This window comes from Chaetodon trifascialis, chromosome 4 (assembly GCF_039877785.1).
Source record: "Chaetodon trifascialis isolate fChaTrf1 chromosome 4, fChaTrf1.hap1, whole genome shotgun sequence".
In the NCBI taxonomy this organism is placed as follows: Eukaryota; Metazoa; Chordata; class Actinopteri; order Chaetodontiformes; family Chaetodontidae; genus Chaetodon; species Chaetodon trifascialis.
Genome location: NC_092059.1, coordinates 3,211,835 through 3,239,799, shown reverse-complemented (window position 1 = coordinate 3,239,799; position 27,965 = coordinate 3,211,835). Strand labels below are relative to the sequence as shown.

Here is a 27,965-nt window from a genome sequence, read left to right as displayed (position 1 = left end):
CCAACACAAACCCACAGAAAGTGTAACTGAACCGTTTTTATTTGTTAGGTTTTCAAAGGAATAACATGAGGACTACACGAGGGCCTTCAGCGCCCCGATGACATGCTACACAATAAATAGGAGGAACATACTGTATGTTACCTGTACAACAGTCAGTCTCTTACACACAGAATGTCAGATGGTTTGGAGATGACCTCCATCAACACCTTAAGTTACGACTCCAGTGGTTTCTCTGCACGCACACGCACACGCACACATCTACACACACACAGAGGGTAAAGATTCCAGTCTTCATATGAAAAAATATACCAAATAATAACATGGTTGCAGTTAGCGCACTATATAACACAGTAAGCGTCACTGGTGTCTCCCAGAAGTCAGCTGCAAAGTGTCTAAAACAGTCTGACACACAGCAGGACTCCGTCACCAAGTACAGTTACTACAAAATGTTCTTCTGGTTGGTTTTTAGAAGGAAAACCTGCAACTTTTACACAGATCCAACACTACACAGCATTTCCTCAAGTTGTTATCCCTACGCAACGATAAAAACAGGATACACTGGATTACATTTGATATTAAAGAGAGAAATGTGGCACCACACTGGCCGTAATGCTGCCTAACTATCAGGAGATTTAAGCAGGGAAGCTCCCTTTTGAACATCTGAGACATCCTTCCACTCGCAGGCGAATAAAGCCTCAGATGGTGTTTCAGAAGCAAATACTGCACACTAAGAGTTCATGCAGAAATGTGCACTTTGCCAAAGGTCTGAAGCCCAAATCGCAGGGCGTCAGCGTCCCGACAGCAGCGTGAATTTCTTAAAAAACATCTGCAAACCTGACTGACTTTCAACGTTCTGTGAACCTTCTGCTCGCCTCCACCTCACACACACACCTCTGACTCTTACACCCTCCTGCACCTTCACTTTCCACATACTGTATTTCATCTGTGTCCCAGTGGCAGCACAGCGCTGAACACAGCAAAGCTTCAGTCGTGAGTTCAAGAGCTTCAAATTAAAACCCTTTGTGTTGAGTTGGTCCCGTATAACAGTATTTCCCATCAGTGTATATGAACAACTGAGCTCTACACATGCAAAAAAAAAAAAAAAAAGATCAAAATATACATGTCTCCCTTTCATTACATCCTGTATACAGGAACAAACGTCATCATTTACATCATTAATCAAGAAAAAAAAGCACAGAGCATTAGAATTAAATCCTTAAGCTGAGAAACGTTAACACTTAAACTGGCAGCGTCTTTTAGTCTCCAGTTGTTTCCGTCCGAGCGGACAGTTCTCTGATGTCCCGGAGGCCCAGCCTCCAGATCCACCGCGTTCGGTTCAGTTTCCGTTTATCTCCATGGGACCTCCTTTGGGTATGAGCAGGCTCATCCGGCCCGTCGTGCTGGCGGCACTTTTGATCACCTCCATCCATCTGAGGAGACAGAGACTGCGTTTTAAAACTGTCCCTGCACGACTTTAAGGCAGCGTTCTGGGAACTCCAAACACATCACGTACCTCTCAAAGGTGTACTCGCTCTCCGCCCGGAAAAAGTAAACATGGGACTTGAACTGCAGTTTGAAGACGTACTCCTTGTGGATGCTGTCGGACTCTTCGGGGGTGCTGACCGTGTAGCCGAGCAGGGGGAGGCTGGCCAGCGGGAAGTCGTCCTGCAAACGGAGACGGAGACGCTTTGTGAACACGGACCCACTCGCCTCAGCTCCACGTGTTAAATGACATAATGCACTTCAGGACGGCCTGCTGACCTGGTGAGTCTTGTAGAAGAACAAGCAGAAGTTGGTGAAAACGACCCAGAGTTTCTGCCAGCCGTTACTGTTCTTGAACTTCCTCAGGAGGTAACCTGAGAGCTGGTTCTGCACAGAGCGAGAGCAGCGGACACGAAGGTTAGAATCACAGGACTGATGATGTGTGTGCGCTTGTGACAAACACAGGTGATGTTTGCGTGTTAATTAGAGCTGTTAAAACGTTGATGCATGCTCTAACTTTAAAACTCAAAGTGGGTTCATTTGTTCCTGTCAGGTTAATCGTGTTTTCCTGTTTCTCTCGCTGGACATTTGTCACTTCTGATGAGCCCAGAAGAAGACGAAGCTGACCTGCATCCCGAGCAACGAGCTAACTGTTAGCATAACTGACGGAGCCAATGTCTAAAGAAAACATTTTCCTTTAAATATTTCCTGAGAATTTTTCTGCAGCTCATCAGAACAAAGCAGGAATCTGAAGTTATACACAACTGAATCGTCTTTCATGTTTGTATTTAGCATGTTTTTTAATATCTGGAAGATTTTCAGTTGTGAGGAGGTGCTGAATTATCAGATGAAAAGTGTTTTTCTTTGTTTGGTTGTTTCTACTCTTCATTTCTGGATTTTTTCCGTTTCCTGGATGTATTGTAGAGCACAGCACAGTTGGCTTATTTACATCTCAAACCTGAGAGCTATTTTTCCTTCCTCTATTTCATGATCACCTTTATTTTACTTTGTTTTATTGCCTAATTTTAGACTGGAGTGGATGCTGCAGATGCTGCAATCTGCTGTTGATTTTATATCTCCTGAGATACAGAAGATAAAATATGACACATCAATAAATAAACCAGGCAGAAATCTCAATGAAACGCTGACAGTGTTTGTTTTTCACTGAATTTCAACAGGTGATTAAATCCATAATTAGCTGTTTTCACCCAGTCATACGTTCTACTGAGTCTTCAGGGAGAACACACAGTAACTGGACCTCTGCTTTTAATCCATCGCGGCCCGTGGCTCGAGTACCTGGTTCATGCGCAGGTAATCAGTGAGAGACAGGTTCTGGTTTCGGTACCAACAAACGTGTGTGATGGTGTTTGGTCTTTGGCCCTGACCGAGGAGATAACGAGGAGGAAGCTCTGGTGAGACGGCCGGAGAGCCGAAGACTGAGAGGGTGAGGAGACAAAAGGAGGAAAGAGAAAGTGTTAGCATGTTAGCTCTGAGAGGAAGAAACGGAAAAGAAGACGAGTGAGGAAGTCTCCAGATCTGTGGAGCGAGAATGTTAGTGTCAACCGCTTGCATGCACATCACTGATATCCCGTCAGAGCACAAGAAAACGAGGACAGAGGCCTCCAGAGGTCGGCTAGAAGAGAAACAGTGTTAACAGTCAGCAGGAGAACAAAAGAGGACATGAGTGGAAAAAAGCGTTAGAAGCTGAAACACCTCAGACCAGTGAATCCACCTTCACAGAGGTGACGGAGGTCTGACTGACGTTTCTTCAGTGTGTGTGTGTGTGTGTGTGTGTAAATGGCGGAGTGTGTGCGTGTGTGTGGTCATGTGGGCAGAGGAGGGGTACCTCCACAGCCTGGCTGTGGTCAGACATGGACACGCTGGTGTTGCGGTGCCAGCACACGTGCATGGTGGTGTTGGCACGGTGGTGTGTCTGCTTGTCCAGTGAAGTGCGGGAGGAGTTCATGTCATCCTCCGACTCCTGCTCCAGAGAGACCTCATCAGACGATCCTGAGGGAGGAGGAGGAGGGGAGGAGGCGGGACAGGAAGTTGTTTGGGGGATAGGGATAGACTGTACGTTTGAGTGGGCGCTATAACCAAAGGACAGTCTCTCTAAAAATGAATATAAACGTCACATTAAACACACGTTTCCTCTCATTAAGTCCTCTCATCGCTGTCCATCTTTACATAAAACTGAGGTCAGCAGAAGGTCTTACGGTTGGAGTGATCGCCGAGTCCAGCGTCGAGGAAGATGCTGGATTTCTCCTGTGACTTCTTGGCAATGTCGATAGCCATGTTCAGATCCTCGATCCACTTCCCCATCTCCACCTTAGAGCTGAAATCACACACACAGACCGAAGTGACGCACACATGCTGAGAAGCTGTTTGGAGGATAGACAGAAGATAAAATAACAAACAACATGATGCAACTGCGTGGTTTCTCTGAGCTGCACTTCTTATTATGAGCCTTATTCCTGACACGAAACAAGCAGCTTCATGACCATTAACTCAGAAACTGAGTGAAATATAAAGTCAGAAAAACACAAATTATCCAAATTTATGTTTTTCCAGAGATTAATTGAAGCTTCATATAAAATAAGTGATTCTCTGTATATCATTTAGAGAAACACTACAGTTGAACTCCAACAGAAAAGCTTTCACTGCTCACCTGGCAGCCACCACGATGGTCCTCTGAGCAGAGTAGATGGTGAAGCAGTGCGGCACCGACCACTCGTTTTCACTTTCCTCCACCTGTAAACAACAGAGGAACCCAGAAAGCATTGGCCAAACACTGGACGCGCTCAGTCCAAACACATCTGTTCACACACATATCATCTGAGGAGTGAAGGCGGGACAAGAGTCTGACGGGACAGACCTGCCAAAGACTCTACTGGAGCACTATGTCTGTGGAGGAGAACCATGATGAGCTCGAGTCTCATTCAGCAAAAACACACCTATCAGTTCTGTCTGATCATCACATCACTACGCCCTGCTTAAGTCTCACCATCTGAGACGTCCGTGGTTTGTCTGGGCTTGTTATACAACCACGAACAGCTGCAGGGACTGACATGACTCTGCATCTTGTGCAATCTGCCAGGTGTGCTTTTTCTGGTGATTTGTCTACACAAGCATGGGAGAAGAAGGGTAGGGTTTGGGCTTCCAAGCTGGCAGAGCTCAGAGGACTTACCGGTGCATCCAGCACTATGAGCTGCAGCCGGGAGTGAAGCAGAGACATGCAAAGTTAGGAGACCCAGGCCCTCCCTTCTCAACACACTCAGCAGATCAAACTGACAACACCACCAGAGCTGCAGTGGGAGCTGATGGAGGTTAGCGAGGGACAGACGTCAGAGGAGGTGAACTGGAGCTGAAATACTCACGATCATGCCGTGAAGGGGCAGCTGGCCGTGCACTTTGAACTGATTGGTGGCCGTCACGCCTTTGCTTGTGTAGAGCAGCATGTCCGAGAACTGCAAAGACGACAGCGAGCTGTGAGCGCTGAAGCTTAGACTGCAGTTAAAGTGAGAGTAGTTTTGTACCAACCAGGAAAAACATCCTCTGCTGCAGTCCTTTCTTGGTCAGCTTGTAAAGACATCCCTCTCGTATGAACTCCTGAAAACACAACAAGCCAGTCAGATCCTGCGTCACACTCTCAGCCGGTTTCCCAGCACCCCCTGGCCGCCGCCGGGCGTCACTGCACTCACTCTGCCCGGCGCCGTCAAGTTCTCGATGCCAATCAGGTCTCTCTGCAGCTCCGTCAGCTTCTGGAAGTTCTCCAGCCGGATGAGACTGCTCTGGAGCTGAGTGGCGATGTCAGCGACCTCCTTCAGAGCCTCTGGAAGAAAAACAAAGCGTGTGAGTCCAAAACGCTTTCATCAGCGTCTCTAAAACCACCTCAACGGGGAGGAGTCATCTGAAAGCGCCTGGAGTGAGAGTGAGTGCCGGGTGTGACGACTGATCTGAGCACACACACACGCATGCACGTGCACACACACCTTCTGTCTACAGACTGGAAGGAAAAAGATGGAGCCCACCTTCACGGTCAAGGAACAAGGAAGGTCCCAGGTTCACTTTCATTCATAAAACTATGACACGAGTAAATGTTTGTTGTAAAGCCTTGTAAAGGCACCGTTAATGACGCCATGAACGTTATAAAAGGGGTCCAAGGTGTGTGTGATGACTCATGTTAAGAATTTATCACTATGATGACCTAATCTGATAGAAAACATTAAAAATGTAATTTACTGATACCAGCGTGTTCACACACACACACACACACACACACACACACACACACACACACACACACACACACACACACACACACACACACACAGCTTCAAAATGTTTGAACATACCTCATTCACATGCCGATTATATTGATTTGCTTATTGCTATGTTTACTGTCCATGCTGGTAATTTCACTGCTTAATGTGTTTGATATGAAAGGTGGACGCAGACTCAGCTGTCAGCACTTCCTGTGATTGCTGGCATCCGTATAAAAAGCGGTTTGATTTGGCAGAATGAGCAAAACAACGAACAAAACGGACAAAAAGAGAAGAAGAAACTGGACACAGTTTGCTGCTGGCACAGCTCGTGGATGAAAATAAAACAGCGTTAAGAGGGAAACTGGGAAGAGGCGGACTGCATCGATCCCTCTCCAGACGAGTGTGAGAAGCGCTGCTACGTGCTGCGATCCCAAGCGAGAGCGGGGACTGGTTGTGACAGACCCAAGTCGTCACTGCTACGCTGCTGCATTTACCCGTGGCCACGTATCGCAATGTTGTGATGACTTTCATCTCAGGCGTTATTGCGTCACTGCACTGGCTGGGACAAGTAAACTCATCCCTGATGAGGTCAACCACAAACATTATCCCTGCACCATGTTATTAAATCACTGTCATTCAACGTACGGAGAATATCTCTCCTCCTAATAATAATACATTTTGTTTGTAATGCACCTTATAAAAGCAGTAAAATTTAGCAAGTTTAAGATCTCTCTGTCTTTCCCCATCATGTCTGTTTAAGACACTAAAAGTCCTCCTCCCTCCTCCTAACAGTCTTTCACCTGAGGAGCTCTCTTAAGGCCTAAGACGCTTTGTGAATAACTTTTATCTTACAATTAGAAAATTCTAAGAAAAACCTTAGAATTCGATTAAGATTTTTTTTAAGAATGACTTCACTAAGAGCTACTTTTAGCCTTAGGATGCTTTTTGAATACGGGCCCTGGTGTTTATTCTCCACGCTGTCTTCACTAACTCTCATGAGACAAAGATGTATGCATATTACAGCGAGTCACAGTTTAGAGGCAGACAGTCGGGTTCAGTATGCACCGCCTGGACCTGTTTCGACTCTGAACGCTCTTTGTTTCCCTGTGCGATGTGTGACAGGAAGCAGTGGGAAACTAACCCTTGCAGTCGTCGTGATCGCGGTGAGTGGGAGAATAATGCTTGCACAGTCTCTCCAGGATGAGCTTGTAGTGCATGAGGCGCTGGATGGGCTTGAGCAGGAATGTGTTGAGGGGCAGGTAGCAGACTTTCTGCAGTTCGAACTCTTTGTAGACCGTCTCCAGCTTCTTCAGCCTCTTGGTGGCTTTCTCCAGCTCCGTTAACACCTCGTCGTGTTTCTGCAGGTAGCTGGTGAATTCCTGAGGACACAAACGAACATGAGCAGCGTGAATTCCAGGACGTTCTGCGTTTAACACGTAGAGGAGAGCGAGGAGAGCGGCGTCACCTTAAGAGCACACATGTTCCTGAGCATCACGTCACCGATCCTCTGGTAGTCCCCTTTGACGTGAGCGTTAGAGCGCCCCTCCCTGAGGAAACAGGCAGATTATCACCTCGTTACAGGCTTCCACACAATTCAACACAGAGAAAGACTGAAGCAGCACCCACCAGAGAGCCAGCCTCTGGTCTAACTCCTTGAGGAAGCCTCGATGGAACTCATAGATGGGGTCGATGTTGGAGAAGAGGAGGGTCATCAGGCCTTCGGGCATGGCGTTTTCTTTGATCACAGCACTGCGGAACCACTGCGAGCAGGACAGGGACGACAGACTATTGATGCACGCACTCTCCTCATGAACAGACCGCTTTGTCAACATGATCGAGGGTGAAAATGACAAGTCAGGCTTCCTCAAAGACCACAGAACAGACTCGTCTCAGAGAGCACCAATGATAGCACTGCTACCGTTAGCATCCATGGCAGAAAACAAGCATCATCAACAGTCAAAGTCGTGTTTCTTATTACAGATACAACTAAACTGCAAAGCTGACTCATCCGTCACCGTGGCTAGATGTGAACTTTAAAGCTGAAACATTAGTGGATCAGACACACTGTCAATCAGCAAGAAGAGAGGACGAACAGAAAACCTGGATGATCATTACCTACTTTCTGCAAAGAGGAAGGAGTATGTGCCACAGCCAGGCAGAGAGGGGAGAGCGGCTCATGTTCCACAAGGTTAAACTGTTTACAGCAGTCAGGTCTGTGTCTCCTGACCGGGTTTGGGTCCAACATTTCAGGGTTCTGCATGAGTCCGGGTCCCATTTTCAAATAATAGATGGATTCCAGGTTGTACATTTCAACATATTTTTGTGCTCAGGAGCAAATTTTTGGACCTCTGCTGTCCTGTAACTGTGCTGAGGAGTGAATAATATGCAATATTTCTATAGAATATATTTCTAGAAACTTGGGAATTTCTGACTCGTACAGTCCTAGCGCTAAAAGACCACTACTAGAAAGAGGCGAATGCCTGCAACACCTTCAACTGATGACTGATTAACATTTACAATGTCTTCATGATGGGGAAGGTCTATCTTGTGCATTACATAACATCATTAAAGTGATACTGAAGAGCCTGCTTCCATATAAAAAAGTTTTAAAGCTATGCTTTTTCAGGATGTTTATTGTTCTACTTCTCTTTTAAAAGGTCTCTGCACTTGCTTGTTTTATTGAGTTTTGCCCATTTTATCCTTTGAAGCACATTATTTCAACATCGTTTTGCACATGTCTTTGGTGAATCCACATTAAAAAGCGTTTAGAAACTCACCACAGTGATGACCTCGAGGTCTTTCAGGTACGTTCGCTCTGTGGTCAGAATCTCTTTGGCAATGAAGTAGGCCTTGTCGGTGGGATATCGCTGAGGAAGAGGAGGGACGTGAGTTTAAAAGTGAGTGATGGACAACATTCCCACCATGAGTAGAGCCTAACCTTTCCTCCCTCTCCTCTGACACACTACAGAAAGTTTTTAAAAGTCTGGCTTCAGTGATTTCTACTCTTACAAGGGGTTTTGAGGCAGGGGGTGGAAGGGTGGCATGTGAGCAGTGTACCTTCCTCCTGCCCTCCTCCTCCTCCTCTAGCCTGGCATTGCTGCCCACCTCGCTCAGGATGGGGCTTTGCAGGGGCGACGGGGCCTGGCCCGGCAGGCTGAGGGTCGACATCTGGAAGGAGGGTGAGAGGCAGAGGGGGCCTTTGAGGTTGAGGGGCGAGAGCTGAGGGCTGTCCACGGCTGAATCTGTGGAGGAAGGATGACGGAAAGAAGAAAGACGAGTTAGATTACTGGTTTACAATCATCCAAGTCATAAAAATGCCATCCTAAAATCAGACGAGTGTCAGGAAAGTCACAAAGGTTCAGGGACTCAAACAAACATGATGTTGAGTCAACAACCTCCACAAAAAGTGCAACTTAACACGATCCGTGAACGTGCTACGAGCACACGCTGCATCCAGTCAGATATCTAACAGCGAGCTTTGTCTTCACCTAACCTGTTTTTCCACCATTATCCCATTTCCTGTCCGAAAAGTGGAGCACATTTTAAAACACAAACAAGCGAACGGTTCATCACACATGTTGGCCACAAATGAAAGGGGAGACGGCGGAGCGGACCGAGGCCAGTAATGGTTCCCACATTTTTCCCCCTGCCATTGTTTTCAGAGCCCTCTGCAAGAAGGACAAACGATTCACTGCCAACTTATACGAGCCCGCTTCGTTCCAGAGGACGGGCTCTGCTGCTTTTGTTCTGCTTGTGAGCTTTTTGCTGCACAACAAATCAGGAGACAAAACAGGGAGATGAAACGCCGGGCGATCCTCTTTTCTGAGTCACAGGTCACCACAGCTGTTCTTCCACTTCTAATAGAGAGAAAAAAAAGGAGCGGGGGAAGGCTGGGAGGAAAAAAAGTCACGGCTCGACCCGGAAATAATTGCTCACGCGAAGACTTATCAGGAATGCGGCTCGTCTGGAGGGCAAATAGTTGTTTATAGTTTATGTGAAGTGGCCCACGGGGGCCGACATGAGAGGGGAGGAGGACGGACGTCGGGCTCCACAGCAGGAGGACGAGGTCCGCTGTGGAATGACTTGGCACAAAGCCTGTCCAAACAGGGAGCGCGCGCACACACACACACACACACACACACACACACACACACACTCAGCTGGAATCAGGCTGAGGAATCTTGTGTACGAGGCCAACCCAGCCCCCAACGACACACCAGTTCGCTGCCTCGATCAGAAAACGGCGGCGTGTGTGTTGAGTCGTTGCATACAGGCTTCTTTCTCTGATCCGCCGAGGAGCACGCCGCGCTTAAAGAACAATTAACTTCTGCTGGGGGACATGTGATCCGCTCATTCACAATATAAAGGGCTGAGTTTGGAGTGAAACCAGCTTTTAAAGAGTTTATGTCATGAGCTGGTCCTGAGGAGTTTCAAATGCTTTGGGATATGAAGCTAAAACAGCGCACCTACAGACAATATTTTCTGGTTTCTAAGCCCCAAAAGCTCAAAGGGTTTTTTCCTACAACACAGCTGTAAGCGTTTGGTCTGAAGACGGCGGTAAATGATCTGGACCATCTTTCATTTTGGCCAATAAAGGAACGAGCGACACCGCTGAGGTTTGTGTCAAAGCAGCTGAAAGAATTACATCACCATCGAGTGTCTGAATCCCAAAAAGAAGTTTAAGTCTGACATTCATGGTACCCAAAAGTGATTACTTTATTCTTGAGAGTAAAACATACAAACATTAAGTACAGGTTGTTTATAATAAGTCAGTATACATGTTCAGGATTAAGTGATGATTACTTGAAGCCTAAGTGCAGTTAGCTTAGCTGCTCATAACGGTCAGCCCTGTCGGTCGTTGAGAGGTGGGAAGAATCACATGGCAGGAAAAGACTCAAAGTGAAAACAAGCCTTGATCAGATCGACCAAATCTGCACGGTCTGAGGGTCAACTGATGGCAGCGGAAACAAAATCATGTTCCAGAGGTGACACAGAAGCAACTGTTCACGCTCGAGGCTGAAGAGAGTGTTTTTGTAAGGACAAATAAAAACGGCCACTTGCCATCCTTCAAAATGACAATGAGAACTGTGAGTGTTTAACAGCTGTCCTTTGATTGCTTAACTCTTCATTTAATTAGCCCCTTTTTCCCCATTGATGCTCACCGGAAACATCTCACCGGGAATGTACGTCTGAGACGCACGTGAAGGCATGCTGCATGGAAAGAGCGAAGGTGCTTTAAGGCACTGCGGTGCAAGACGAAAAGTGACGAGGACAGAAGCGAGTCAAGTCTGCCTTCATGCGTGAAAAATGTAATTAAATCAAAACTCTGGAGGAGAAAACGTCATCAGTGAATCACCAAACGCCACTGATCCGGTTGATATCACGTCAGCATTTGCTTTTTATTGTTCTACGGCACGAGTAAACCAGCTGTAAGGCAGACTGGACGAGGTCGGGCACCACAGATCCGTCTCTGAGGCACGGAGCATTGTGCATGCTAGCATGTTAGCAACTCCCCACATGACAGCAACCTATTGTTCATACACTGACAAAACAACGTGACAAACATCCAGCTAACATTAAAGAGAAACTCATAGCTAATGTGCAAAAGACCCCCGTTTCCTGCCAACACACAGAACGCCGCGTCGTCAGCACCCTGAAGACAGATAATGCCAAAACCCCAAAACATGCCAAAGGCCACAAGCCGGAAGAGAGACGAAGCACAGCCGTCTGTAACCGTGCACGAAGGCTTCAATAAAGCCTGACTGACTAAATCCAAAGGGTTTCCTGGAAGTTACTGATGGTTTCTCACGTTGAAAAGCGCTACATCTCCATGCTTAACGTTATTAGTGTTAATAATTCGGAGACACTTTTATACAAGGTGGACTAACTGCTGCACAAGGCCTTACACACATACATGTAAGATGATACATTCATTTTTGTGGAAAGTGGTGTTAGCAGTGAGCTTAGCGGCTCATCAGCACACTGCTTACATTCTTCAACTCAGCTCAGCATAAAGCAAAAGTGTTAGCTGGTGTCTGATTTGGTGAAATGATTTTTTTTTAATCCTTCAGACATCATGAACCTCCTAACGTCTGCTGTGAGGACGCCGACTTCGGCCAGCAGGTGTCAGTGAAGCACACGGGTGCAAACGGCACGTCCTGATTTTCAGAGGATCACTGAACCTGGATGACGTTCAGACTTATTTTTACCCTGAGATTGGACACCTTAGATTAGAGAGCGATTAATGATTACCATCTACTGGAAAACTGCACAAGAAGAAGAAGAATGTAAGAAATGAGAATTTAAAGCCAGGTGAGCTAAGTGTTTGTTAAGTACTCTGTAAATTAAGATAACACATTTCTAAGCTTACTTATTGGTCAAGTGAGTTAAAATATTGGTAGAAATCATAAAAAACTCTACATTAATTACAAATTTCCTTCTTTAGCTACTTCTGTTTCATTAAATTGAAACTACTGAGCGATCAGATCAGAAGGTCGATGCAGAACATCATTTTTCTGACATCCTGAGTTAAATTACGTGTTCAAGACATTCCTATGAATACTAATGAGTACATTAGAGTTTTAAAGGATGTGAAATGTGCATTAAAAGATGTAAAGCTTCAAAAATAAAAGCACAAAATGTTTTGCGTTCACCCAAAATGCATCAAGATTTGCTTTAAAAATGAAAGAGACTATTTCATTCGAGAGTGTCGTGAAAACTGAGGCGAAATCTCGCCCATTTTCATGAGAAGACGGGAGTGATTGTAAGAAAAAAGCACCACAAACTGACATCAGGTCCAATCACCGACAAACAAAAGGACGAGCTGCTGCAGAAAACCAACGTGCGACAGCAGAGGAAGCACGTGACAGTTCACAAGCAAACGCTACGAAGACGTGCATCAGCGCAGATGAGTGCATGCTGTCAGAGAGCCGGACCCCAACTGAACCAGCTCGACAGCTTCACTACGAAACCGACTGTGTTATCATCTAATGATCATCTGAAGCTCCGCGAAAAGGTCAGAAGACGAAGGTTTGTTTGCATGAAAGAGTGAAGTACGTCGATGCTGCTTATTATCATTAATTACAGGTTGTACAGCCCCGGACCGAGGCCTCAAGTGCTACAAGGATACGTGATTTACATTTTAACGTGTGGGGGTCCTGAGGGGTCTGCGAGCGCCAGAGCCTGCAGGTTGTGGCACTGAAGGAGGAATCCCTCCAGCCCACTGCTCCCCGTCAGCGGATTACTGTAAAACAGGTTCTGCTCGGGGGGGAGGACGCTGTCAGAGCCCCAGTCGGAGTCTGAGTCGGAGCTGCCGTTCCCAGAGCCCTCGGTGGCGGTGGGCGGGTAGCTGAGCTGCTCCAGCTGCTCCACCAGGTCACTGAACTGCACGGCGGAGCTGCTCTCAGACCGCACAGAGTACGCTGGGAAGTTGACCATGGAGCTGGCCTCTGATTGGATGTCAGAGCCTGGCAGGCGAAGAGAGGAGGAGTCATTGCCTCCATAACCCACGGACATGGACTCACCCGCAGAGCTGAGCCCCAGGTTGTCCAGGGAGCTGCACTCGGAGCGGTTATTGACCAAAGAGCTGGTCTCTGAATGACCGACGATGCTGTCAGGGAAGGGGTTAGCGTTCCCGTTCAGGTCCTCGATGCCCACACTAAAGATCCTGTTTTTGCTGAGGTCAGACTCCTCGACATAATCAAACTGATCTACTTTACCATCGAGCCCAAAGGAGAAGGCCTCGGCCCCCCCGCCATAAAAGGAAATCTCGGTGGGATCGTCGTCTATGAACTCCTCGGTGACGTGCAGCGGCGAGCTGGACATCGAGAACAAGGGATTCTGCTTAGTGCGCAACAGCTCAGCCTCAAAGGCCTCAGGTGTAAGAACGCCCTTCCTCTTCCCTCCACCCCCTCCCACCGAGCACCCGGTCCCCCTCCTCCCACCGCGCTCATGATCCTCATTGCCATTTTTGGAGGGCTGTGACTGGGGAGTGCCGCTGTCTACACACACAAACAAGGGGCTGCAGTGTCCTGCTGCCTGATTGCTAGGGGCACCTTGAAAAGCGTAGTGAGACGGGGGAGCGGCCTTGACGGGATCTTCCCTCGGAGGGCTGGGGGGTCTGGCGGCTTGCAGAGGGGACTGAGGCTGCTGCTGCTGGTGCTGGTGCTGCTGGGGAGGCGCTGGAGACTGGCTCAGTGTGGACAAAGGCTGGGGCAGAGGTTGGAGATCAGTTCGCGGGAGAACACTTGAGATGTGCGTTGGGTAGAAGGACACAGCAGCGGAGGAAGGAGAGCCTGGGGCCCTGAGACTGTCATTGAATGACAAGGTCTGAAACGACACAGACAGGACGAGGAAAAGAGCCATGGAGGAAGGAGAAAGAGGAGAACCGTATTACGTCATTCATTAGAGCACAGTATGTGGAATTTTCTGTCATTTGTTGCACAAACGCATCAACCTCGCAGCGCCACTGACCTGTTTTGGCACGTCTGTGGCGAGGGAGCGAGCAGACATTCGTATTTTACTGTTCCTCCTGCACAAGAAGCAATTTAATGGCAGAGTTATTGTCATGAACGCAGCGGGGAAACATTTCTAAGAATTAGTAAAGCACACAGCTGGTCTTTCCTACACACAGTGTGCGTACTGCGTGTGGAAACACACACCTCTGGTATGGCGTCCTCTTCGCTCCGTTTTCCCTGACGTACTCCACGAGCTGCTTCTGGGTCCTTCCACTGACGGAGAGAGTTTTAATCAAAGCACTGAATAAGAAAACAGCTGAAACAAGAAACCCAGAGGTTCCTCTAAAGAAGCATTAAAGCTGAGACGTGCCCTCGTCTTCATGTCAGGATCTGTCACCTGTATCTGAAGGAGGAGCCTCTGGTGAAGAGGATAGCTTTGGATTTGGGCTGCGGTTGGTCGAACAAACGGAAAAACGAGTGGTATTCCACACAGATCTTCCAGAAGATTTTACACTGGTCTCGACTGGCCATCATGAACTCGAGTGTGTCCTGATGGGGCCCCTGAGAACAAACACAGAGAAGGAAACCCCACAGTGAAACTCCCTCACAGCGGATGCTAAAAGAGCAACCATTAACCTCTGAATAAAGCCGTGAATCTCCTCATCGACACATACGTGAACCTCTGGGTGGAGTTTGATCAGGAAACGTTTCCTCTTGAAGCTCAGTTTGCGAATCTTGGACCAATTGAAGGTATTGATTTTGGTGCAGCCCTGAGAGAAAAAGCAAAGAGAAAGAAACAAGCTTAAGCTGCACTGTTAGCGACTCGCAGTTAAGACAGAAGAGGCAGCTGGCGTGAGAGCGGCCGTCACCTGAAACACCTGAAGGCCCATATGAGAAACGGCCAGATTGATTTTGGTGCCTTCTCGGTCGGCTGCCGGGTGGAAGCGCACGCCGTACATCTCCAGTTTACGGGCGATCTCCAGGATTTGGAAATCTGATTCAGCTGGAGTCTGGCCCCTGGAGAGACAAAGAGATGCAACATGTCTTCTTCAGTCGAGCGGCATTCACAGCGTGAGCTCGACTGAGAGCCCAAAAACAGGCGAAAGTACAGGAATTCTTAGTGTAAACTGACCAAAACTTAATTCAGTCTCATCTAATAACACCAACGTCCTGTCAACAGCAGACGAACTGGACTTCTTCTGTCTGCACTGGTTTCCAGCATCGTGTTAATAATCACATGCGGCCAGGCCTTCGCAGCACAGAGCAGTGCGCAGCCTCGTGTCCACTCTGCTTTCTGTTTGATTTAACTCAGACAATCACGACTCACATTTGGAGAAGCGTGTCCTTAATTCTCTTAGAACTTCCAGGATTTGAGAGGCATCTTATCTAAAACCAAGTGATTACAACCAAACAGTATGTTAGGAGGACATATCCATCCAATCATCACCACATTCTAATTTTGTCATCCGTTAAGCGGTGAAATCTCCTTAGCCCCCCCCTCCTTGCCCCTCCCCGCCCCACTGGCCTTATGGCTAATAGACCGGCCAGAGCTGGGGATTAGGCCAGGGAACTCGCCGCTTGTGCTTCCTCACTGGCAACCAAGGGAAGAGATTAGCAAAGGTCTTTAGAGCCACCTAATACACTGGGCTGAAAAGAGCCCCTATTGGCCACAGCGCAGTCCTGAGCTAACAGGGAGGCGGGTGGTGGGAAAAGTGCAGCTCCTGGTTTTGTCAGAGCCTGGACGGTGCAGCGGGGTCTGCGGGGTGAACCCTCTCATTATGGTTGTTTAGCAAGAACGCAGTCGTCTCAGTTCAGTTACCTCGTCATAGTTAACACTAAACATTTGTGTTTGAAGCCACATTAAAGGGGGCGCAGACAATGTGCCACTGTTTATAAATTCCCAAAATGGTGATTCATGTGATGCCTTTTGTGGGATGTGAATCTGAGACGGCCTGAAAGCGCTGGAAGCGGCGACGTGTAGTTAAGACTCAATATTTGTGGTTGGCTCAACGTTTATCTAAAAATGTTCAGGAAAGAGTGGCTCCAAACGTTCAGCTCGCACAAATCCACAAGTCAAAACAAAAGCATTCACTCAGAGTGGGTTTCTGTAAACTCAGGAGAACCTGCTTTTTTTCCACTTCTCACAAAGGCGAGTGCTGCCCAGTGTTTCGCTGCAGCTCCGCAGTGATACCGCTCTGCTGGGAAGCTGCTCATTTGTGACTTACAGCAGAGCGTCACTTCAACCCACAGTATCACAGCCCTGAGAGGGCCGAGCTGTGTCCACGTCACAGAGGAAACCGGCTTAAAGCTGACTTAACATGTGGTCAGGAGTAGAGAGTAATGATCCGCTTCTATTGCTGCTGCTGCTGTTTGTGTACCTGTACTTCACAAACAAACAAATGGAACCACAGCACAGTACTTTTATTCTAAGTTTGCTATAGCTTAACTGGCATCAAAACAAAAGAAAACCATGAAAAAAATATGAACGCTGCACAAGAGAGTGGAGCAGAAGTGCCCAGTCAGCAGCCCGCCAGCAGCCGGGCGCTTGGCTGAAGCAGCTGGAAGTCGACTCTGACAACGCTGCTGAGGTTAAAGAAAGGCTGAGAGCTGCTGGCTCAGATCAAACTGCCACACGTCCTGACTCACCCTGCTCAGAGTGCTTATGCAGGATTAAAAACTCCAAATGATCACACTTTTATTTAAGTTCTATGTAGCGTCTTGGGGATGTATCACGAATGTCGTGAAAGCACAGACGACAGCCAAAGAGGCACAGACAGGTGATGGAAAGGCAGATTCATATACAGAAATACAAACATGAAACAAGGAGCAGGACAGAGCGGGGGGGGGGGGCTTACAGGTGCCTGCGATGGAGCTCCATGATCCTCTCTTGCACCTTCTCTTGGTAAGGCAACAGCTTGTTTGTCCTCAGGAAGTCTCGGTCTGCTGCATCGTCGTAGTCGCCGATCTCCGCTGCGGTTTAAAGAAAAAACTTCAGAGCACATCAAGGCAAACATCTCCTCTGCGAGGTCTACCGACTTCATACTGAGTGTGAACTGGTGTTGAAAGGATTTTAGATCAACACCACTGACACTCAGTGTGAGCTGCACTGTTGCTTCAACTGTATGAAGACAAATAACAAACACCTCTCTGTGTCATGCACTACAGAGAAAAATAACTTAGCTTAGCATGTGAATCCTTGTATGTGTGCATTAGCGTGAGTGTTAGTGTGTGTGTGCTCTATCAAAGCCGCCTAATGCAACATGCTGGAAATAATGAAGTATGACATTGAAATGGAGCCACTGAGCGAGTCGGCTTAATCTGGCACAACATATCTACATTGATTACGTCCCTGCCAAACAAACAAAACAAAGATTGCAGGAAAAAAAATCGCAGCTGAAACCTACACTGGACCAGGTGAGAGGCCAGCAGGGCTCCAGTATTCTCTGTGCAGATCAACCTGCCCTCCATCAGATCTCTTTTCATCTGCAGCGAGAATAAGTACCTGTAAAAAAACACAAACACAGGCTTAGTGTTCACCTGTTTATGCTCGTGAAAAGTCAATAAAAGTTAAGTTTCACGTCTGTTTGTTTGGATTACGGAGAAACTACTGGCCCACTTTACATGAAACTTCATTAACACTGCAGAATAAATGCCACACATCTTAGACTCCTGTAAATGGTAATAAAGCTCAATAATGGCAAAACACAGTCAATTACAGAAACAGGATGACTCTGCATCACAGCGCACATTCACAGCACCGGCAGCCCTGAGGGAGCCGACACAGAAACCAGTCGTTATGGAGCACTCGGTGGTTTCATGGGAGAACTGGTATAATTGTAACACAAACTAAGGTGCGGCTACGCAAACAGAAATACACACATATCATTCATCTATGTAATTACACTCTTACTCGCGTCCACATGTGAAACTCTAATAGTTTTGGAAATACATGCACACATCATAGCTGCACATTTGCATATCAGTGGACTTTTGGCCTCGGTGGAGGTCTTTGCTCCCTGTGGGCCATTAAATATAAAAATAAACAATAAACCTCGAACTGAAATTCTGCTCTTTGTACTGTTTTTTATTCCTTTGTCTCTCATAAACATTTCCAGGAGAGGAAATATCAGGATGCCCTGAAAACCAGAATCCTGAGCTTCAGGAGAAGAGGAAAAAACCATGGCTCTAAAGCCGCTGAGAGGAAAGTAATATCCAGTAGGAAATTACAGTGACTGACCTCGTGTACTCCTCCTGCAGCTGACCGGGGTCTGGAGGAAAGAATTTCACTGACAGTCTAAAGAGCACATTCGCTGGTCCTGAAAAACACAAAGCGGATCATCAGCGCGCGAATCCTCGTCAGGAGCTAACACTGAGCTAATGCTAACGTCACTTACTTCTGACTTGTTTCACGATGGGTTTCGTGGGTTCCAGCCAAACCTGAAGAGAAAGAAACACGATCTTCACAATATTCTGAGAAGTTTTTACAGGATCTGACAGGTGGTGACAGCTCCACCCTAAATGACGGCCTCGCTGCGGAGTGATTGCACGTTGTGTCAGCGTGGAGATGATAGCGGAGCATGAAGCAACGCTGTGGGCAGAAACTGGCTCCACGCTCTCACGGCAGCAGCCTGCTTGCCCTTTTCCATCTGGGCCTGATCGAGGGAGGAATGTGTGCGATCCAGACAGATATATTGAGGAATTGGCATCAGCTGATATTTGCCTGAATCCTTCTCTCAGCACACACTGTTTGCATGAGTCAAAGCATCCAGATAAATTCAGGAAGAGAAAAAAAAAAAAAGGCTAAAATTTTTTTCAGTATTTCCCAGATTAATTGATAAATGGATTAACTAAGGATGCAATACTAGTTGATCGATGTAAAAAAAAAAAAAAAAAACTCACTCCTGTAAACACGATGTTAAGAGGTGTCCTGGACAGTATTTCAAACATCATTGGCTCCTCTAAACTGACATCATCATCAGGTCCAAACATCCCATAATATGTGTTTTTTACTCCACTTAAAGGTTCATGACTGAATCTACTTTCATACAATCAGCAAAGCACAGAACTTTGGGAAAATGTACCAAACGAACCAGGAAACTCGCTGATGCTTTAGACTTTTCTGAGCAGAGTTACAGGTAGTTAAAGGTGTTACCTGACGCAGGTAAGCAGCAGCTGGCACACCTGACATCAGCTTCCAGACACCTCAACCTGCATCTGACGCTTTTAAAGTAAAGCCTAGAGCTCCAAACTAAAACAAAGCCTCTGTTCTTCTTCTTGGAGTAACTCTACTCTCACGCGCTGCGAAGGGACGGCAAAAGAAAAACAGAGCTGCAGAAGTCGAAACTATTTGACCTTTGACCCAGACGGCCATTTACCTTTTTGGTTTGAGACATTTGCTTCTTTATATTTGCTGTTGCTGCCCATCTGCTCTTTAAACATGGTGCTAGGCTGATGTGAAAGCTTCTTTAAAAACGAGCAGCTGAACACACCGAGCGCAGAACGACTGTCCGAGCTAAACGCCGCCTCGTCTTTGAAGGAGACACACGGCGTGTTTCACGTCTCTCCTCTGCTGCTCTACAAACAGCTCTGAGCCGTAGGTGGTCTTGAATTCCACTTATGTTTCTGGAAGAATAAAACAATGGAAAGTCTGACATTTGTGTATGGGCACATGTGCCAGATAAGTTAAAAATATTCTTTGATTATACGGCGCTCAAGTCCAGCAAAAACAACACTACATCACTGCTGCAGAAAGCTAACGAAGAGCAACTGATTGGCTGAGAAATGACTCAGAGCTCAGCTCGCGGCATGAGACGCGTCACGCTGTCATCAGGCTTTGACCTTTGAGACTCCGGCTGCCTTCGCCGGTCAATACGTCCATTTATAACCCATCTGAGCGTCCCCTCCTGGATATTCATGAGCGTCTGATTCAGACAGGAAACAGAAGAAAACAGTTGCTGGTATACGTACCCAGTTTATCTGCATCTTCTGAAACTCCAGGCCAAAGTAATCACTCTCCATGAGGTTGCCTCTCAGGAAAACCTCAGAGAGGAGGGTCTGTCCAAAAGCTTTTGGCTGAGGGGAAAAACAACAGAGGGAAGGAATGGTTATTATCGTTACTACGTCAACACAGATCTGAAAAGCCCACTGAGGACACATCCGAATGGAAAGAGAAACTGCACTGTTTAGACTGAAACCAGGCTGAAGAACAACAGCTGATCAGCAGCAAAGGTCGATCGGTTGAGCGGACCGAAAGCTCTTTCTGTCGGGGGCGAGGGGGGCCGTGTTCAAAGTGAGCGCAGAACAACCGCCGTCTGTCTGTGTGGCACAGAAAATATTTGGCATCTGTAAATGATCCACTTCATTGTGTGTTTTATGGCCGCCGATGTTCCATCTGTCAGTTCAAATAGTTGCCTCGACTTGGACGAGAGAGCAAACTGTAAAAACGCGTCCTACTGTACGCTCGCCGTGATCCGGCGCTGGACCGAGTCACAGGCAGGAAATCTGGTGAAGTTTACCTTCTCAACGCTCTGGGGTTTGTTTTCACTAAACGAAGAACTAATTACTATGTACTAAGAACACACTGCACTTGAGGTTTGGAATCCCAGCCTGTGACTTTTTGAGAAAATTATAGCCTCAAACATCTGGTTGTAATGTAAAATAGTATTTTTAAAAGCCTTATAAAAAGAACTGCTTTGCATTGGCTAAAGTGAAGCATTGCAGCTCACAGGGCACCAGCAGATTTACTGCACTTAGTCTTTTCATTACTTTGATACAATCATATGTTCTGCATTCACAAAATCTATAAATTGCAGGTGAAACCTACTGACACAACATCCATAAATTTAGGAATCTGTTGTAAAATTCCCTTTTTCCGTGCATTTACGGTGTCTGATTACAGCCGAGCTCGACCGGGGAGCAGAAGCCGGTGTGTTAAAATACTTTGTCTGAGTTGTCTTTGAGCCCAGGCCAAACGCAGTGCGCATGCAGCATCAGTGAGCCTTCTGGAGGCATCAGGGACCGAATGTAAGGAACGTTTTGAGGCGTTCTGCCTCAGTCTGACTTGTTCTGTGAATTCAACAAGGAGTCACTGCAGGCACAGACGGGGCTTTAAGCAGATGGAACCAACGTCTGAAGTGCTTTGTAAACAAAGTCAGTCGAGTGAAACTTCATCTTCTCTGTGGAGTAAGACAGTATTTACATGCACTAAGTTTCCCTTAAGGGTTCACAATGTTCGCTTCCTTCAGATGCTATTTATAACAAAACCAGGCTAAATTCAGGCTAACCAGCTTTGGAGATGCAGCGATCTGACTTTTTCAACCCTGACACTGATACCTGTGTTTTGGGAATCGGCCCATGCTGAGCACTGATCTGATGCTTTCCTGACTTTGTAAAACTAAGTGTAGTAAATAAATACATACACGGTCAGTATCAAACCAGTATCAGTATTGTTGCATCTCTACTTTAATCTCCAGATTACTATGTACAAGTATGTGAGCTTAATCACTGCTCTGACATCTAAAATGAAAAATACATCCACCTCTCAGCTTTCCTGAAATGTGTCTGTACAAAGCTGTGAAAAAGTACAATGCACGCAACTGGTTTGACAAGAAAACCAGAGACTGACGGCAAATTAGAGGAAACCGTTCACAGATTTTCCCTGGGTGTCGCAGTCATGAGCGAACTAGTCCATGTTGACTGCAGCGCTTTCAGACGCCCCTCCCTCTGTGTTACTCATTAACCCTCTGCAGGAATGCAGCGCTGCGTTCACGGCCTCTCGTCTCGAGGCGGAGTGAGGTCCTCCTCTGGGACGTTCGACTTTATCTTCCACCATCTGAGAGGGAGGCCTGGCATTTTCACTGAGATCTCTTCGCTGAAGAGGACGCGTTACTACGACTGCAAATCACAGCGTGTGACGCAGCTGCAGGGAATTATGCTCAGGATCAATCCAACTGCACATCCACAACAACTCCTACATGGAACTTCACGCCAGTGCAGACATGTGCAGATGAATCCCTTCAAATAACTTCCTCTTTCTGCTGCTGAGTTGGGTTATCTGTGAGCGTGAGCGGTTACTGTACACACTGTTATCATACCACTGCAGAGATACCAACATCATGATATGCTCGGCATGTCAGCATCGAAGGGCAGGAACAAAAAGTGAAACGAGGGAGAAATAACGCCGTGTGACAAAGGCAACGAGGCAAACCTGAACTCAGAGCAACACGACAGAGCACCTCATATAAATGTAAAACGTATACAATCACATGCACGATGTGTCCGATCCTGCTGTTCATGCTGCTTTTCCTGATCTGAAAAGGTTACTCGAGCTCAATTTCGAGTCCAATAATTGATTAAGAGAAAAATTAAATGACAATTTTGTCCAATTTTGCTTTTCTGTGTTTTATGTTACTGCGAATTGAAAGGTTTGAGCGCGGGCGAGCAGTATCACGATATTTCAGGATATTTCTGCGATCATGAGATTCTTGACAATATGACAAAATACAGAGGACAACTTGCCAAAGACTTGATGATACTGTGCTGAGTCAACGCAGTTTGTCTGCTTGCTTTAGAGCGAACAGCTGCTGAGCTCTCCGAGAGGGATTTCTGGCTCTCATCGAGCTCAACCGGGTCCTCCTGCTTGAAGTGGTGAAATAAGTTTGTTATATTAAAGACTTTTTCAGCCACGGTCTTCCTGCACTTCCTTCATATTACTGTGGTTTATTACACTTTCGTAACTGAACCACTTCCACACGCCTGTAGTCGCTCCCCTTTTGGGCTCTGACTCCATCAGCGAGGAGCCGCTAGAAAAATGACTTTAACCTACAGCCATGCTTGTTGCTGCTGTAACCCAAATATCATAATTCTTATAAAAAACATCTAAATTATACCTGAATTATTGTGAGTGAATACGATAACTTGGGATGTGGGGCATTTTATAGACTAAAAGATTAGAAAACACAATTAGTCAACCTAAAATTAATGCTCAATGACATATAAAAAAAAGATCCTCCTCTTCTTCAACCACGATTTCTCGAAATCTAATCTGCCGTGCCGTCACATATCAGCTGCTACATGCAAACCCGCCTGGCATTTTCAGCTCCAGCACATCTGTGATGCGACAGCGAGATCACATGCAGCTTGTTCACACCCAGCTTGTGGTATGGAGCGCAGTCTCATCTCTGAGCCCCGCCATTAAGGCAGGTCAGTGGGTCACCCAATCAAGGCCTGAAAGCTGCAGGGATTATGGCAAACAGATGTTTCTCTGGGAGACAAATCTTCTCCTGTGTGTGTGAAGTGGGGAGGGAGGTGAGGGGGGCTGCAGGGTTTGAAAAGCAACCAGCCACGAGGGGGGGCCACCCTTCCCATGCACAGAGAGGAAAACAAAAACACAGGTAACCCAAATATCATCCAGCCTCGCTCAAGTCCGGGGCCTGGGCGGACCCTGCAGGACAGGTTAAGCGTGGTTCACAGCAGCACGCTTTAGCAGTGACAGCGGGGGGGTGTTGGGGCTCGTATCTCGCACAGTGGGATGGACATTGTTTCGGCCTCGCACATTTTAAAGCTCCGCACCCCAGTGGCCACTTTCACAAGTCTGTGAGGAGACGTGTGAAAGATGGCGGCGTTCCTCTGATGCCTCTCTTCATGGAAACGTCATTTTAGATCATCAGTGCTGATTTCTTTTCACGACCCGGGGCTTAAGGGCACGTACACGGGACAGCTGGCCAGAGCGTTCGTTGGCAGATAAACATTGGTAAACAGGATCAGGTGTGTCAGTGCGCCTTCTGCTCAGGTCACAGGTATAACCTAGATACCTCCAAACCAAGCCGGCCAAACACAGAAAGAACTGGGACCTCCTTGAGTGTCAGCCAAATACACCCAAAGGCAAAAGAGGAGAAAAAAAATCAGACCAGTAACAACAGGAGAGACCAGTAATGTGCAGAGCAGAGGACTGTTTCCTCGGAGGCACGGCCATTAAATTAGCCTCTTCAGCACACAGTGGGACAGTGTGAGTGCTTTGTCGAGCTGAGTGCTCAGCTGTAGTGGCTGTAATGAAGAGCAAGAGGACTCCTTTTTTACTGAGCCGGCACACGAAACACATGCCCAATTCAGCTCCATTACACAATCACACTTTCACATCATCCCCAAACTGTTCTGGTCTGATCCAGCTTTACCTCTAAAAGTTGCAGAATTATCAAAACAACAGGCAAAAGTACCTTCCTCTGCCTCAGATTCAGTTAGACTAGTTTCATCTGACGACACCAAAACGTGGACTTCTGCTTCAGGCCAGTGGCTGAAATTCCAAACTTTTCAGCAGGACTTCACCCTGAGCGCGTCCCCTCCCCCACCACCCCGACTCAAACTTTGTACTGGCTGTGACTGCTCCCTCTGAACTGCTCTTTTAACACCAGGGGCTGCCCCTCCGTCTCCCCCCAACCCACTTGGTTGTCAACCTTGCTATTTATGTGCTTGTTTGCTAACACTAAAGCAGCGCCTGGCCGGATCCCCTCCCACCGACGCCCTGGCTGCACTGCGCTTTCACACAGCTGAGACCCGCATCCCACCCTCGGCCTTTTTGCGAGTTTTGAGCTGGAAGTTACGGCCAGCGGAGGGGCTGGCTGCGCCGGATAAAAGGAGCCTGTGTTCCCCTGCCCCGCCGGCCCTGCCTCTCTGTCCTGAAACCACAAGGCTGAGCTTTCTCCTGCGCTGGCTGTGGGAGGGGCCTGTGGACAAGAGCCATGCAAGCAAATGTCTGCTGATGATGACCATGCCAGGTACCCGCAGCAGACCACGGCTGCAGATCAAAGCACGTGCGCTCTGATCTGATTTGTCGGCCGCAGTTGCAGAATAACGACATTATGTGAGCATATATACATGTGTTCAATCACATCACATGTTCCTACGGTTCTCCAGTAGCATGAGATTAAACCTGTAATGCAATAAGTTACAGAGCCAGAGCAAGTGAACAACAGAGCAGGACGTCGACTGCTGACGTGTGTTACTACACAGCACACAGCGAGAGAGGCAGGTGATGGCAGTTTATGAAGACTGTACACAAATGCATAAAGTATTTGAGCAGCTGAGCAACCGAAATGCCACAATGAGGGGAGGCAGTTGCTTGAAGGCCACAACCATTTCAAACATTCAACGCTGCAATTTGGGAGCTATTTTTGCACACAGTGTGTACGAGGAAAAACTACAATTATAAAGCTGGAGAAGTTCTGCCGCTCCATCCGTTTTCTTTTCAGCAGCCGTGGGCCCACAGACAGAAAACTAATAATGATCTGTCAGACGGACAGATCTTTCCAGGGAACATCAGTCATGTAGTGGATGTATAGTCCTGCATAAGCGCTACGCCCCCACAAGCCCACGACTGCAGAGTATGAATGAGCAGAAACATTAAGCAGTTTTGGACAGAGGACAACAGACGCTCTCAGAGGCCATCTTGTTCTCAGCTAACTGCAGTCTGCTTGACAACAGGACCGCCGTCATTCCCCTTTTGCAGCCATATATTTCTGTCTGCCACCTCCTCTCAACACCAGAGCTTACTCTGAACCCTCCAGGCCAAGTTCAGACGTCTCTCAGCAGGTGAGGCTGAATATCTTCCTTAAACTTCTTAAAAAAGGAGTACTTTAAGTTTCAGTGCAGGGACCCACTTCCACACAAATTAAAACTCGTGTCTGTCACATTCGATTAGGTTCAGACTTTGAGGCGACATATGGTGCATAAGATTATGAAATGTCTGTCTCAGCAGTGGCCCCGCGCTACATCTGCCAGAACCATTACTGCTGCGGCTACATGAGGATTTAGAGCAAGTTAAATAACACTGACTTATTCTAATAGAATTAGTGGCCCACAGGTCCAGTTATACTACACTACGAATTAAAAGTCCTCCATCGATCAGCCGTTGGCTTGGTTGTTTGTTCACTGCGGAGACTCCGCTTTGATATCTGTCCCACCACAGAAAAGACAGGAAACTTGCTCTGATATAGTGACTTCCTTATTGCTTCCTATTTGCCTTCTGAATGGCTCCGGCAGCAACTTGGCAAGTGAACGCGGAGAAAGCACTGCAACACAACGGGTCCAAAAACAATCTTTAAAAAAGGTTCACGTCTCTGTAAAGGAAATACAATGAAAACAAAATAACAGCTATCATCCTTGGATATGGACTGACTCGAGTTAAATTGTAGATCAGTTCAGTGTGATAAGAGAGTCACATGACAGCAGGCTGACAACGTAAAGCCTGGTTTTGATCATGTAAAGCAAAACTCATCAAAGCAAGTCCAGTCAGGCATCCTCAGCACTGAGCAATACACGGGTTGCTCAATCAAAACGAGCAATTTCTGTTTCCATTGAACACCCACACTTGTAAATAACTCTGTTTAATTAGACAGTAAATGTAAACATGTTCAAGCTTGACTCCTGGATGGCCATATTATCCACCTCGTTGATGATCGAGGCTCAGGAACGGTAAAGCAGCGCCGCTCGGGCCTGGAGCAGAAATCACAGCTAAGACACTGAAAAGTGCCCTGGTGTGTTATGCTAAGTTGCCCGAATAAGAAGCATTAAGGAGGAAGGGATTTCAGCAGCAAAGCCATGTGGCAGCTGTCACAAACCCAAGCCACACGCGAGCCAGGACATACCCACGACTTTCAGGTGAGACAGCCTGCTGTGCAGCAAACCGCACGCTGACCACGTTAGAAACACAGTGCGGCTGTGCAGCGTTTGAGGAGAAACTTACGTCGATATCAAAGAACTCCTGGGACTCGTCCAGGCCCTGCACACGGATCTGCAGCCCTCGCCCGTGGCTTTTGCTCCCGCTCATCATGTTGCCCCCGAGGCTCTGGCCCGGCTCCAGAGTGCTGATACCAGCATTGAACTGGGCTCCCAGCCTTGTTCCAGGGGTCTGCAGGACCCGGTATGAACCCTCGATCTCCCCCATTTCTGCTCTGAGCGGCTCCCCCTCCTCACTCCTGCAAACACAGACATCATCATCAAACACGGGGGAAATCATGAAGCTTTGCTGGTGGGAATAAAGTCTCTGTGGTGTGCTGTGAGCACATCTGTCAGGAAAGCAGGGCTGCAGGTTGCCTCCAGGTGATGAGCTGTTCAACATAGTTTCTGAATGTTTCACTCCCCCAAAAAAAGCAACGCTGTCTGGAAGCTGTTTGAGGGCATGTGAGGCTCATTCATGATACGTGTCGCACACACCGCTGACAGATCTGAGACCAGCCGCTGATATAAGCTTTCTGTGCGGCATTCAAGGACAGCAGAGGCAGCAGTCTGCCAGAGGAGACGACACAGAAAGAAACGACGCGAAAAGATTTGGCGTTCAGGAGACTTACGGCTCAGCTGGGCCGAGCTGGGTCACACGTTTCCAACGCTTTTAAACCGAGAAACACCAACGAAAACACACTCAAAACTACGCGAAACCCTCAGAAAGTTAAAGCTGAGGCTTATTTTCCTCTTGAGAAATCGAGCTCAGTGGACACTCGACCAGAAGCGAACCGAAGTATTAAAACTCCTAAAAACGAGCTTTCCCCTCGAAAAAGCCACCACGTTAAAACATCAAAATACGATAATATCCTCATAAAACAACGTCAAACTCACCGTTTCAGCCGTATCCAAACTAAACGCTAAAAGTTTGTAACACCGAAAAGGACACTACTCCCGTCCATGTCGTCCAACGGAGTGCGCACTCAGGCGCGTCCCTCATTGGCTGAAGCTGTCCCGTTCGGCCTCCCATTGGTCCAAATGTGGCTCA

At 47.3% G+C, this 27,965-nt stretch overlaps 1 protein-coding gene across 7 annotated transcripts; it reads right to left on the bottom strand.

The window, feature by feature from the left end:
• Positions 1-16: 16 nt before the first annotated feature.
• Positions 17-27,898, bottom strand: farp2 (FERM, RhoGEF and pleckstrin domain protein 2). 7 transcript variants are annotated; one of them, XM_070961855.1, is made up of 28 exons: positions 27,812-27,892; positions 26,943-27,174; positions 20,171-20,275; positions 18,598-18,640; positions 18,441-18,519; positions 17,608-17,705; positions 17,059-17,173; positions 15,073-15,220; positions 14,878-14,973; positions 14,601-14,764; positions 14,408-14,476; positions 14,220-14,277; positions 13,802-14,075; positions 8,805-8,989; positions 8,525-8,614; positions 7,374-7,507; positions 7,213-7,294; positions 6,889-7,126; positions 5,184-5,314; positions 5,023-5,091; positions 4,860-4,949; positions 4,670-4,690; positions 4,151-4,233; positions 3,699-3,817; positions 3,329-3,492; positions 1,762-1,869; positions 1,514-1,665; positions 17-1,430 (listed from the first exon to the last, which is right to left on the bottom strand). In XM_070961855.1, exons 2-28 carry the CDS (start codon positions 27,141-27,143, stop codon positions 1,337-1,339), a joined length of 3,210 nt encoding a protein of 1,069 aa, XP_070817956.1. In that variant the 5' UTR covers positions 27,144-27,174; positions 27,812-27,892; the 3' UTR covers positions 17-1,336. The 7 variants fall into 7 exon arrangements, with proteins under 7 accessions (XP_070817956.1, XP_070817959.1, XP_070817957.1 ...); XM_070961858.1 differs by having other exon boundaries at positions 8,853-8,989; XM_070961856.1 differs by lacking the exon at positions 4,670-4,690 and having other exon boundaries at positions 27,812-27,898.
• Between the last annotated feature and the right edge of the window lie 67 nt (positions 27,899-27,965).